Source organism: Salminus brasiliensis, chromosome 23 (genome assembly GCF_030463535.1).
Source record: "Salminus brasiliensis chromosome 23, fSalBra1.hap2, whole genome shotgun sequence".
Lineage (NCBI taxonomy): Eukaryota > Metazoa > Chordata > Actinopteri > Characiformes > Bryconidae > Salminus > Salminus brasiliensis.
The window spans coordinates 1083722-1097348 of NC_132900.1; the positions used below are offsets into that span (position 1 = coordinate 1083722).

A 13627-nucleotide genomic window follows, 5' to 3' on the forward strand; every position below is an offset into this window, starting at 1 on the left:
AACGGCGATACAGGTGAATATATTGTACGTAATTGTGCTGGTTTTTATGACATCATAAAAGTTCTGCCCATTCTGAAATGTTCCGTTTTTGTGATGTCACAAAGCCAGTCTTTCCATTTTTTACTTTTTGTGTTTGTGATGTCACAAAGCCAACATATTTACACCTACATTTCAAAGTAGGCAGCTTAGTGTTATGACATCACAAAGTCAAGCTGCCCATGTTACATTTATGTTTTTGTGACATCACAAAGCCAGGTTTCTCCTTTTTTTGGTGTTTGTGATGTCCCAAAGCCAAGACGTTTACACCTACATTTGAAATTGGGCAGCTTAGTTCTGTGACGTCACAAAGTCTTCCTTTTTTGTGTTTGTGATGTCATAAAGCCAGGTTGCCCTTTTTTTGTTAGTGATGTCATAAAAACAGGTTTCCCCTTTTTTGTGTTTGTGATGTCATGAAACCAGGTTTCCCCTGTTTTGTGTTTGTGATGTCATAAAGTCAACACGTTAACACCTACACTTCAAAATGGGCAGCTTAGTCTTGTGACATCATCAAGTCAGGCTGCCCGTGTCGAATGCTTAGCTTCTGGTTTATGTTTATATACCGTACATTAACCTGCATATGTAAATTTATGAGCATTTGTGACATCACAAAAACAAACGATTTAAAGAATAATCAGCGTGATTTGCATACATGTGGACTGGATACTGGATGTATGCTTTGTAGGTTGTTGTTTATAGACTATACATGAATGAGAATGCCATGTGTTTTTATGATGTGGGCCCTTTAAAAAAAAAAAAAAAAAAGGAAAATCACAAATGGGGGCAGACAGGAAAATAAGAGTCTAGGTCGGCGAATCGTTGAAGGTAAACAGAAGGATTAAAAAATAGCTGTTTGGTGACGTGGACACATCTGCACAGTCATACCTGCTCGCCCTCTTACCTTGTTTCCCTCAAACGGCTCTTCCTTCAGCGGTAAGTGAAAATAGACATGGATACAAGTGAGTACCTGAACATTACGGCCCGTCATCACTTACCCTTTAAAATATGTGCAGCTGCTGCGCTAATAAAACACCTGCTTTTAAAACACACTCGCCATTCACACACTCCCAGTGGGCAGAGGCCTTATTTTAGCTCTGCTCTGATAACTGCGCTGCCGTTTCACTCAGAGGGGATAATTGGTTAGGCTTTTCGCAGCCAATTATCAACTGATGCGACATTTTAAATCACCTGTAAAATGAATTAATGCCGGCTTCGTCGTCTAATTTTCATTCCATTTCCATCCACGTCATACAGAAAGTGTTTCCGGCCCAAAATAACCCGAACCCGATCACCTAGCTGGTTTGTGCCCTGAGGATTCAGCTACGGAGTCCGTTCAATTATAACGACAGGCTAACTGAAGCGTTCTCTCTCCTCGTGATCAAAGGTAACACCCACAGGTACACAGGTCTAGACGAGTGTCAGACGGATAATTAGCAGCCCTTTAGAAGTCGGCCAACAACTGCAAGTCGCAAGTAAACAACACTATATGGACACAAGTGTTGGGACACCTGCTCTTATCCTGCTGTTGTTTTGTTGGAGAAACTTTAAATCTCTACTGTCCAGGGAAGAAGACCTTCTACTAGATTTTGGAGGAGCATTGCTGTGACGATTTGATTGCATTCAGCGAATCAACAGCGTTAGTGAGGTCAGGATGTTGATCAGGAACATGATCACCACCCCACCTCATCATCCTCAACTCCCCAACTCATCCCACCCACCCCACATATATTAGATTCCACAGCTCTTCCACTGCTCCACAGCTCCTCAATGCTGGGGGTCTTCATACCCCTCTACTAGCCCATGCCTGACATTAGGCAGCATGGTGCCAATAGGTTCATGTTGAGTCCTATTCTATTGGCAGTACTTCTCGTATACAGGGACTAGACAAGCTGTATGTGTGTGTGCATTTACACATCTGTCTGTGTCAGCAATGGCTGCAGCGTAAAGTAGCTGAATGCATTCATTAGAAGGGGTGTCCATAAATATTTGGACATATAGGGTGTATGCTAACGATTCTGTGCAGGAGAACCGGTCAGTCGTGGCTTTGCAGTGAAATGGTCTGAAACCGTTTACGGCCCCAAGTCTTCTGTCAAACTCGTTCTGTACAAACAACACTATTGATCACTTTACACAGGGCTGAGACAGCGGGGGGCTGGGGGTGGGGGCTGGACCACAGCCAGAGACCAAAAGACAGGAATCACACAACGGCCTCATAAATCTTATTTTCTGTGCTACACAGAGGCCTGAGAGAGTCCTGTAAGGACCTGTAAGCCAGAGTGTGAAAAACACAGAAGTCCACATTATCTGAAGGTTGATCGAAGAACCTTTAAACAGGTATAGAACCTCTGAAACTTCAAAGTTTGGTTCTTGTTCTTCTTTAGGAAACCTGTGGTTCTTTTTCTATGGCATCAACCAAAGACTGCACTTAGTGTCACAAAGAACGTTTTCAAAGAAGTCAAATGTAATGTAATGTTCTAAACCAGTTTAAGGGTTCTTCTTAGAACCTTCACATGCACTCTCGTTTACAAAACTGTTCCCCAGTCAGAGCTGGAGTTCTACAGTGGAGGTTCTAGATAAGCTCCTCCAGTCAGAGCTGGAGTTCTACAGTGGAGGTGAAGGGAAGCAGACGTCTGAAGCTCTAATAAAAGCTCCTCACAGAAAGTTCTTCACCTAATGGTTCTGAGTTCTGAGAAGAGTTCGGCTCTAGAACCTGCTTTTAGAACCAGATCATTAAAATGGTGGAGGGATACATGCTGCAGGGTGTAGTGCAGCTACAGAAAGTAGTCCCTAAAGAGAACTGCATTAGTTCAGATTCTCTATTCACTATTTTACCATCATCATCATCATCATCATCATCATCATTCCATATAAAACTCAGAAGACTCGTGTAGCTGCACTGGTGGGTTTGGATAGGAGATAAATTATGGGCTGTATTTGTGTTGTAGTCATGGCGACAGACGCCTGCTTCCATTCACCTCCACTGTAGAGAGATCAGAGTGGGTCAGTTTCTCTACAGTGAAGCTCAGTTTCTCACCGAACTCGACTCTGAATCAGCTCAGCTCTCATTCTGAGTTAAGCAAAGAATTTCAGACTAAATGAAATGATATTGGCTATATTTTTTCATATTGGTCGGGCTCTACTTTACATGAACTCCCTGCGGTCTACTACCTGCAGTTCTAGCCAGCAGGTTCAGTAAACCAGCCCGAACAGGATTTGATATGACTGAGATTTGGTGAGTCAAGACTGGAGTGTGGAAGATTACACAAACAGCACAAACAGACCAGACTAAATCATATGAAAATATCTCTTACCATGTAGATTCCTCCAAAAAGAGCCATGAATTTACTCAGGAGAGCAGCGCACAGACTGGCCACATGGACAAACGGACCCTGAGAGGAGAGACAGAAGAGCTGAGGCTTTTGAACCCAGTCTCAAATGCTAACATGGCTAATAAGGAATGAGAGTCTATAAGCCTAAATGACTCACAGCATACGAGTCAGTCCATGCCAGGGCAAAAGACTAGATTCTACTAGATTCTGGAGGAGCATTGCTGTGAGGCCTTGATTGCATTAGTGAGGTCAGAATGTTGGATGATGATTGATCAACTTCACTTTCACCATCATTCCAGAGAACACAGTTCTTCCACTGCTCCACAGCTCAATAATACTGGGGGGCTTTATTTATACCCCTCTAGCCCACGCATGGCATTAGGCAGCATGATGTTTATCTGCTCCAGAGAGTCCTATTCTATTGGCAGTACTTCTCTACAGGGACTAGACCTGTGTCAGCAATGGATGCAACATAAACTAACTGAATGCATTCAATAGAAGGGGCGTCCATAAACATTTGGACATACAGGGTATTCTTATGTGTGCTTCTGCAGAGGCATCTCGAGTGGTTGTGCTGGACCACAACGCTGCATACAGTTTACAAAGATGTCGCCATCTGATGTTTCTGGAAGGGATCCTCATCACTCCACTGGGTAATGTGCTACACTACCTTGAGATGAGGCCAAGCAGATGCACCAAGAAAGCTGTACACTAGAAAGCTGTACACTAGAAAGCTGTACTTCAGAAAGATGTACACTAGAAAGCTGTACTTCAGAAAGCTGTACATTAGAAAGCTGCACATTAGAAAGCTGTACTTTAAAAAGCTGTACATTAGAAAGCTGTACTTTAGAAAGCTGTACATCAAAAAGCTGTACATTAGAAAGCTGTACTTTAGAAAGCTGTACACTAGAAAGCTGTACTTTAAAAAGCTGTACATTAGAAAGCTGTACTTTAGAAAGCTGTACATCAAAAAGCTGTACATTAGAAAGCTGTACTTTAGAAAGCTGCACATTAGAAAGCTGTACTTTAAAAAGCTGTACACTAGAAAGCTGTACTTTAAAAAGCTGTACATCAAAAAGCTGTACATTAGAAAGCTGTACTTTAGAAAGCTGTACATCAAAAAGCTGTACATTAGAAAGCTGTACTTTAGAAAGCTGTACTTTAGAAAGCTGTACATCAAAAAGCTGTACACTAGAAAGCTGTACACTAGAAAGCTGTACTTTAAAAAGCTGTTCATCAAAAAGCTGTACATTAGAAAGCTGTACTTTAGAAAGCTGTACATCAAAAAGCTGTACATTAGAAAGCTGTACATTAGAAAGCTGTACTTTAGAAAGCTGTACTTTAGAAAGCTGTACATCAAAAAGCTGTACATTAGAAAGCTGTACTTTAGAAAGCTGTACATCAAAAAGCTGTACATTAGAAAGCTGTACATTAGAAAGCTGAATTTCAGAAAGCTGTACATCAGAAAGCTGTACATCAGAAAGCTGTACACTAGAAAGCTGTACATCAGAAAGCTGTACACTAGAAAGCTGTACATCAGAAAGCTGTACATTAGAAAGCTGTACACTAGAAAGCTGTACACTAGAAAGCTGTACTTTAAAAAGCTGTACTTTAGAAAGCTGTACATCAAAAAGCTGTACAGGAGACGAGATGTTTATATCAGTCAGGGTTTGAGGCAGAAGCAAGACCTGCTCATTCAGATGGAATCAGCCCGAGGCGTTGGATCCTGGAGAAGCACGTCCCCTGCTGGCCCAGCAAATTTATTTGGATGGAAAGCAAGACAGGACTGATGCCGCGAGCTGAGAAACTTTGCCCACAAAAGACACACTTCAAGAACAGGAAATAGAAGAGTATACAGGGTTCCTGGAGCACTGCAGAGATCCATCTGGATGTTCTTTATATTTTCCCAGCAATTTTGATAAAATGGTGATTTATTAAAGTGATTAAAAATTATATGTTAATGAGACACAACTTTCCCACAAAAAAAGGGCACAGACAAACTGACCTGGAGAAATAACTCCATGGATTCCATGTTGGCCCCACATATGGATGCCCACCACGATCAGTAATGGGACCGGGAGGGGTTAAATATGGGCCCCATCTGGATTGTACACTGCACATGGGGCCTAACTGGGACCCAGATATGAGATTAAGGTCGGCTATAATGATGGAGCCTATTTAAGAAGCTCAACTAGGTCCCAGTAACAACACATGCACAAACCCACTCAGAGTCCATACCCACCTGGAACCCACCTAGCCCCCATGTCATTCCCACTCCGGGCCGGAGCGCTGCTGCTACTGCACTATGGTTAGAGGTTTGGTGGTGGAGCTGCAGGAGGAGAACCTCTCTCCAGAACTGCTGTGTAACGCTGCAGAACCCAAAGTCATATTAGTGTAAAATCCTGTGGTGTTACTCTACCACCTCAGCCCACATGCTGCTCCACCTTCAGATCAAGCTTCTGGAGCTCTCAGCTTGTCCAGAAATGCAGGTGTGCAGCTGTCCATGAGGGGGCGCTTAAAGTGAATAACTCTCCCCAGCTATAAGAGTCGGTTTAGAACCCCATAAGGGCAAATCTTGACTTCCATCCCCTGAAGGCTATCACAGGCCGAGTCACATGAAGCTCCAGCACCGGCTGTATGATTTTATATCAAAGGAAGTCGATGGCCTGACCCGCCAGGCCCAGTGTAAGCTGCTGTGGATTAACCCATATTAAGCTTTAATAAGAATGTGACCAGGCAGCAAAAGCCTCTCACCTCTTTTCCCAGAGGCATTCCGCTGCCCAGCGCACAGGTCAGCCCGATTACTTTGGCCACAAACGTCTTAAAGGTCAGATACTCCTTCAGCACCACGCCTCGGAGAATGGTCTTCATCTCGGGAATCCCAGAGCCTGGAGGAGGACAGGAAGCATGAACAGTGACCCAAGAAGTCATTAAATAAATACTGTAAATATCAGCTGAGATCTGAGACCCCTGTACTGGATTTTAATGATAGTAGAACTTCATATTAGAGTGTGTGTGTGTGTGTGTCTCACCCACTGCCTGCGGAGCGAGGATCTGTGTGAACCCTGCAGAGAAGGTGATGAGGACCACAGGGTAAGTGACCCAGGCCAGATACTGCAGCAGCATGTTACTATCCAGGCCTCCGTACATCCACTTCTGTGCTACAGATACAACCACACACACACCCCCCTCATCATACCTCTGCATCAGAGCGGCGGAGCGGGCAAACCTACAACATCGCCAATCCTGAATCTGGCAGTTCTTCTTTATATTGGTTGTAAATATACATTAAATGGACAAAAGTATTGGGACACCTATACATTCCATCCCATTCTGAACCCATAGGCATTACCAATATGGACCCGGTCCTCCTTTGCTCTCAGCTCTACCAGCAGCAGCAGGTCTGGAGCTCTGCTGCAGTTACTGAGTCAGTTGGAGGCTTTTCTGCACTCTGCTCTGAGCTCAGCACTCGGCCCTGACCCCGCTCTGTATCTTTACGTGGTCTGACAGACACTCTGTGGACACTGAGCTGCTCTCTGTGAGCTGTTCCTCCTAAACTCTTCCACTGTTCAATAATAACACCACTCACAGCTGATGGAGGAAGATCTAGGAGGGAGGAGATTTCACCAGCTGACTTGTTGTTGGTGGTGCAGCGGTGTCTCCTATTACATACAGAACCACGCTGGAGTTCAGTGAGCTCTTTAGAACCTCCTGTTCTTTCACTGATGTGTGGAAGAAAGACAGACTGCAGGACTAGAGGCTGGATTTTATACACCTGTGACTGAATGGGACTGAATCAGACACCTGGATTCAGTGACTAAGAGGTGTGTCCCAATAATTTTGTCCAGATATGAGTTCAGTCATAGAACATTCTCAAAACAACAAGGGTTCTCAAATGGAATATATTATGTACAATATCTAATATCTGGACGTTAGATGCGTTCCCTTAATGCTTATGTCCACCGTCCACTGCTGTCCCTCACCTTGCTGGCAGAAAGCGATGGTGTAGTCCATGACCCAGCTGACTAGAGCCATGAGGAGCCCCAGGAGAATCAGGAAGATCCAGTCTTCACCAACCCGGGAAATCAGGAACCTCTGACAGCGGGATGTACACACTGCAGAACACACACACACACACACACACACACACACACACACTTGGGTAAGAAGTCACCTCACTTCACTAAAAAGGTTCTAAGGGTCTGATAACTATAGTGGACCCTTATTGGTGCTATATAGAACCATCTAAAAAGGTTTCCCACCAAGCTGAAAAACCTTCATCCAGCCAAAGAACCATTAAAGCTTCCAAAGGGCTCTTTGAGTTGTCATGGTTCTACATCAAACTATCCTCCCTATTAAAGAACCCTTAAAGAAGTTTGTTTATTACTTTTTTCTATTAATGCTTAATGCTGTTTAATTTCAGGGGAATACTCAGAACAGTCTCGACCTTCTGGAGGTTCTAGATAGGCTGTGAATGTATGTGGCAATGCGAGCAGAATAAACACTAGTTCTCCTGGAGGCTCTAGATAGGCTGTGAACGTGAGTGGTAATGTGAACAGAATAAACACTCTAGTTCTCCTGGAGGTTCTAGACAGGCTGTGAGTGTGAGCGATAGTGTGAATGAAATAAATATCACTTTAGCTCTTCTGGGGGTTCTAGATAGGCTGTGAGAGTGAGTGGTAGTGTGAATAGGAGAAACGTCACTTTAGCTCTTCTGTGGGTTCTAGATAGGCTGTGAATGTGAGTGGTAGGGTGAACAGAATAAACAACACTCAGCTCTTCTGAAGGTTCTAGATAGTCTGTGAGTGTATGAGGTAGTATGAATAGAATAAACATCACTTGAATTCTTTTTGAGGTTCTAGAGATGCTGCATGAGTGATACTGTGAACAGGAGAGACATCACTCTAGTCCCTCTTTAGGTTCTAGATAGGCAGGTTTCTGACAGTTGATAAAAAGACATTTTTATGAGTTTTATTAAATTTCAATAATATTAACTTCAAGTTTTAAGATTTGATCACCACCTTTACAGTATGAGGTGTTTCTTTTTTAGAACTTTTAGAACTTTTAGAACGTGGACTATACACCAGACACAGTGCTGCAAGGTAGAACCACTATATGATGCGAGATAATGGACATTTTTGCCATTAAAAATCTTCATTCATCATCATTCATCATTCTTGATGTTCCACAGATTTCTCCGCCAGTTTACAGTCACCTACAGCTCTGTTCCTCGTTCTAGATACTTCAGAACGTGTAAAAACATCTTGATTGCTTTGTAACAGATCTGTATTTTCTTACTGATTTGCTGAAGCCTGTGAATCATTTTACACAATGAGGTTCCACTGAACACCAGACTGTAAGTTTAACCGTAATTCAGCTCAGAGGACGGAGAGGGGGGGGGGTCCGCACTCCGCCGGTGGGTCTGGTGAAGGGCAGCACAGAGAGGAGCAATGATCAGCAGCAGTTAACAGTGGGCAGACACACCACCGGCCTTCAGAGCGGCTCTCAGTCTGAGAGAGGAACGAGAGAGTGAACATGAAAGGGCAGATTCAGAGAGGACATGACTACACAGACAGCAGGACAGCAGCAGAGGTGTGTGTGTGTGTGTGTGTGTGTGTGTGTGTGTGTGTGTGTGTCGGTGAAGATAAGCTGCAGCTGAATGACAGCACTAAGAGAGAGGGGTCAGAGTGTATGAAGGGGTATCAGTATGAGTGTGTGTGTGTGTGTGTGTGTGTGTGTGTGTGTGTGTGTGTGTGATGTAACTGGCTTTCCTGTCAGCTGTGACACCTGCTGAATGCCACTTTACCCTGTGGTCTACTCATCAGACTGCCTTCAAACTTCAAACTGTAGATCGGAACCCTGGGTCTGAAGGTCTGGCTCCAAGCTCCGTCACTCCATTTCATCACAGGTGTTTGAGGTAACTTCATTACCTCACCTCATCCCAAATGAGTTCAATGAAGTTCCAAAACTCCAACTCAACCCAACGGAGTCTACTAGAGGTCCATCATTGCAACTCAACCCAAAGAGTCCACTGAAACTCCATCACTGCAACTCCACCCAAAGGGGTCCACTGAAACTCCATCACTGCAACTCAACCCAAAGAGTCCACTGAAACTCCATCACTGCAACTCCACCCAAAGGGGTCCACTGAAACTCCATCACTGCAACTCAACCCAAAGGGTCCACTGAAACACCATCACTGCAACTCAACCCAAAGTGTCCACTGAAACTCCATCACTGCAACTCCACCCAAAGGGGTCCACTGAAACTGCATCACTGCAACTCAACCCAAAGGGTCCACTGAAACTCCATCACTGCAACTCAACCCAAAGAGTCCACTGAAACTCCATCACTGCAACTCCACCCAAAGGGGTCCACTGAAACTCCATCACTGCAACTCAACCCAAAGGGTCCACTGAAACTCCATCACTGCAACTCAACCCAAAGAGTCCACTGAAACTCCATCACTGCAACTCCACCCAAAGGGGTCCACTGAAACTCCATCACTGCAACTCAACCCAAAGAGTCCACTGAAACTCCATCACTGCAACTCAACCCAAGATAATCTCTGCACTTCAAGCCAAAGAAGTAAACTGAAGCTCCATCACCGCAACTCCACCTAAAGGGGTCCACTGAAACTCCATCACTTCAACTCCACCCAAAGGGTCCACTAAAACTCCATCATTGCAACTCCACCCAAAGGGGTCCACTGAAACTGCATCACTGCAACTCAACCCAAGATAATCTCTGCACTTCAAGCCAAAGAAGTAAACTGAAGCTCCATCACCGCAACTCCACCTAAAGGGGTCCACTGAAACTCCATCACTTCAACTCCACCCAAAGGGTCCACTAAAACTCCATCACTGCAACTCAACCCAAAGGGTCCACTAAAACTCCATCACTGCAACTCAACCCAAAGGGTCCACTGAAACTCCATCACTGCAACTCAACCCAAAGGGGTCCACTAAAACTCCATCACTGCAACTCAACCCAAAGGGGTCCACTGAAACTGCATCACTGCAACTCAACCCAAAGGGTCCACTGAAACTCCATCACTGCAACTCAACCCAAAGAGTCCACTGAAACTCCATCACTGCAACTCCACCCAAAGGGGTCCACTGAAACTCCATCACTGCAACTCAACCCAAAGGGTCCACTGAAACTCCATCACTGCAACTCAACCCAAAGAGTCCACTGAAACTCCATCACTGCAACTCCACCCAAAGGGGTCCACTGAAACTCCATCACTGCAACTCAACCCAAAGAGTCCACTGAAACTCCATCACTGCAACTCAACCCAAGATAATCTCTGCACTTCAAGCCAAAGAAGTAAACTGAAGCTCCATCACCGCAACTCCACCTAAAGGGGTCCACTGAAACTCCATCACTTCAACTCCACCCAAAGGGTCCACTAAAACTCCATCATTGCAACTCCACCCAAAGGGGTCCACTGAAACTGCATCACTGCAACTCAACCCAAGATAATCTCTGCACTTCAAGCCAAAGAAGTAAACTGAAGCTCCATCACCGCAACTCCACCTAAAGGGGTCCACTGAAACTCCATCACTGCAACTCAACCCAAAGGGGTCCACTAAAACTCCATCACTGCAACTCAACCCAAAGGGGTCCACTGAAACTCCATCACTGCAACTCAACCCAAAGGGTCCACTGAAACTCCATCACTGCAACTCCACCCAAAGAGTCCACTGAAACTGCATCACTGCAACTCAACCCAAAGAGTCCACTGAAACTGCATCACTGCAACTCAACCCAAAGAGTCCACTGAAACTGCATCACTGCAACTCCACCCAAAGGGGTCCACTGAAACTCCATCACTGCAACTCAACCCAAGATAATCTCTGCACTTCAAGCCAAAAAAGTAAACTGAAGCTCCATCACCGCAACTCCACCCAAAGGGGTCCACTGAAACTCCATCACTGCAACTCCACCCAAAGAGTCCACTGAAACTCCATCACTGCAACTCCACCCAAAGGGGTCCACTAAAACTCCATCACTGCAACTCCACCCAATAAGGAGCTCCATTACTGTAATTCTGGCCTACAGACTGTAACTGTAACCTAACAATGCCTCAACTCTGCATACATAAACTCTGTCTAATCATGAGTCTGGGTTCAGTCCAGGTCTTCATAACCCCTAAAAGCCGCACCTGGCGCATACAGAGTTCCTCCACCCGAGGATGTGGCGACCCGCCGTGCCTCTCTCCACCTCTCAGCAGCGCTGTGTGTTTTGACACCTAATTGTTTATTTTATTCTGAGGGATACCCGCAGAAAAGGCGGCCCAGCCTGGATGGCACTGACAGTGATGAGCGCATGGCAGGGCGCATGCATAATGCAGCAATGCGCAACACGTCCATTCTATTTATATCCCCCAGCCTGCTCCAGCGGGAGGAGGTGAGGCTCGAGCAGCTTGTAGGAGGTGTTGAGACGTGCTACATGACCACTAATGTCAGGCTCTTCACCGTGGGACGGCTGCCAGGAGCTGCGCTTTCGCACACGGCTCCAAAACCATTAGCATTAAAGCAGACAGTTTATAGCAGAGAGGGTAGTAGCACTTAAGTGTAAAAATCTGCGAGAGGTTTTGACAACTTGTCGCCCGATCCAGCCGAATCTGCTCCACGGATAAGTGCTAATTACTCGGGGGAAGAGACGTGATGCGCAGGGGAGGACGGAGAGATAAAAAGGAGGCTGAGAAAAAGAGTAACAGCACCTCAGCAGCAAAGCAGAAGTGAGAATACACTAAATGTCCAAATGTTTGTGGACACTCCTTCTAGTGAATGCATGTAGCAACTTTAAGTTGCCACAATAGACTAGGACTCTAGAACCTACTGGCAACATACTGGGGGTATAAAGCTCTTTGGAATAATGGTGGAGCTCCATCCAACATCCTTGCAATCAATGCAATCAAATCCTCACAGCAATGTTCCTCCAGAATCTAGTAGAAAGTCTTCTTCTCTGGACAGTAGAGAGAGACAGTTACTCCAACAGAAGCAGGATCAAAATGAAAGTGAGTTAAAAGATGAATTGGTTGGAAATTTGGTGACGGGGTGGGGAAAGCAGCTCAAATACTCCTTATAGCTTCTGCATGAATGGGCGGAGCTTAAAAAAAGTCAAGTCAAATCAAGTCAAATTTATTTGTGTAGCTTTTTACAACTGTTGTCGTCACAAAGCAGCTTTACATAATGAGTAATTAATAAAGGACAGAGACAAAAACAGAAATAACGTAAGAAGACAATCAATCAAAGACCCCCAGTGAGCCCCAATGGAGACAGTGGCAAGGAGAACCTCCCTCAGAGCTGGAGGAAGAAACCTTGCTAGGAACCAAGACTCACAAGGGAGACCCGACCCGTCCTCCTCTGATCAGAACTATTTAAATATTAATGATAAAAGTCACCACCGAAACATCTAAACTGTTGAACTGCTCTGATCATAATCAATATATAATAATCATGGTGTAGATAGTTAATAGTGGTGATATTAATAGTGCAGATAGTTAAGAGTCCATGTAGGTTTAACATGGTCATTAAACAGGTAGCAGTGGTAGGAGGGTGTGCCGCTGGTCTGGTATGGGTGATGGTGGGTGGGGGGCCTGATGGTCAGACTGGTAGGTGGCAGCTGGTCTGACTCAGGTAGAGGAGACTACTGTAGGTTTAGGGGCTGATTTGTATGTAAATGCGCCGTTTTTTGTGCTTTTTGTGACATCACAAAATCAATCATTTCAAATCAGGCATGGGCGCTTTAAACAGCTGAAGATGTATCGCCTGAGATCCCCTCACTCACCAAGGTCTTACTGTTGCACCTCTTCCGTAGCGTGGCCTGATACGGATGCTTCAAAGGTGCTCAGCTAAACTATATATAGAGTGTATTTAAGAGCAGAGAGAGAGAGAGAGAGAGAGAGAACGAGCGAGAGAGATAACATGCCATTCTTGCTCAGTAAAAGTCACATTCTGTGTGTAGGTGGAGAGCTGATGATGCTCCAAATCCCTCCAAACCCGTCAGTGACAGGAGCGGCAGAGCTCTGTGCGATTTCTCATGCTTTTTCACGCCGAGCGCTTCGCACTCAACAGGCTGCATAAGGAGGCGATGATACGGACACAGAAGGTGTGTGGGTCTGTGGAGATTAGCCTGGCCTAGCGGGGGCCAACAGTCTGCTTCGTTTACTCAAAGCCGTTGAGGGAACTCGCGGCCGTTAGACGGCTTCATCTGTCCGAACCCGCGCGATCCATCAGCGTCCACTCAGACAG

The 13627-nt window shown here is 45.2% G+C and overlaps 1 protein-coding gene across 7 annotated transcripts in view; it reads right to left on the bottom strand.

The window, feature by feature from the left end:
* The window catches only part of clcn2a (chloride channel, voltage-sensitive 2a), an 86447-nt gene that overhangs the window by 26152 nt on the left and 46668 nt on the right, over positions 1 to 13627 (bottom strand). For 4 of the 7 annotated variants that reach the window (XM_072668959.1, XM_072668961.1, XM_072668955.1 and 1 more), the window contains exons 3-7: positions 7349 to 7480; positions 6398 to 6526; positions 6120 to 6253; positions 3348 to 3425; positions 938 to 967 (exon numbers count right to left, since the gene is read on the bottom strand). In XM_072668959.1, the coding sequence (XP_072525060.1) occupies positions 938 to 967; positions 3348 to 3425; positions 6120 to 6253; positions 6398 to 6526; positions 7349 to 7480 (503 nt within the window). Of the gene's footprint in view, positions 1 to 937; positions 968 to 3347; positions 3426 to 6119; positions 6254 to 6397; positions 6527 to 7348; positions 7481 to 13627 lie in introns of those variants that run through there. The other 3 variants (XM_072668956.1, XM_072668962.1, XM_072668958.1) reach the window with 3 other exon arrangements.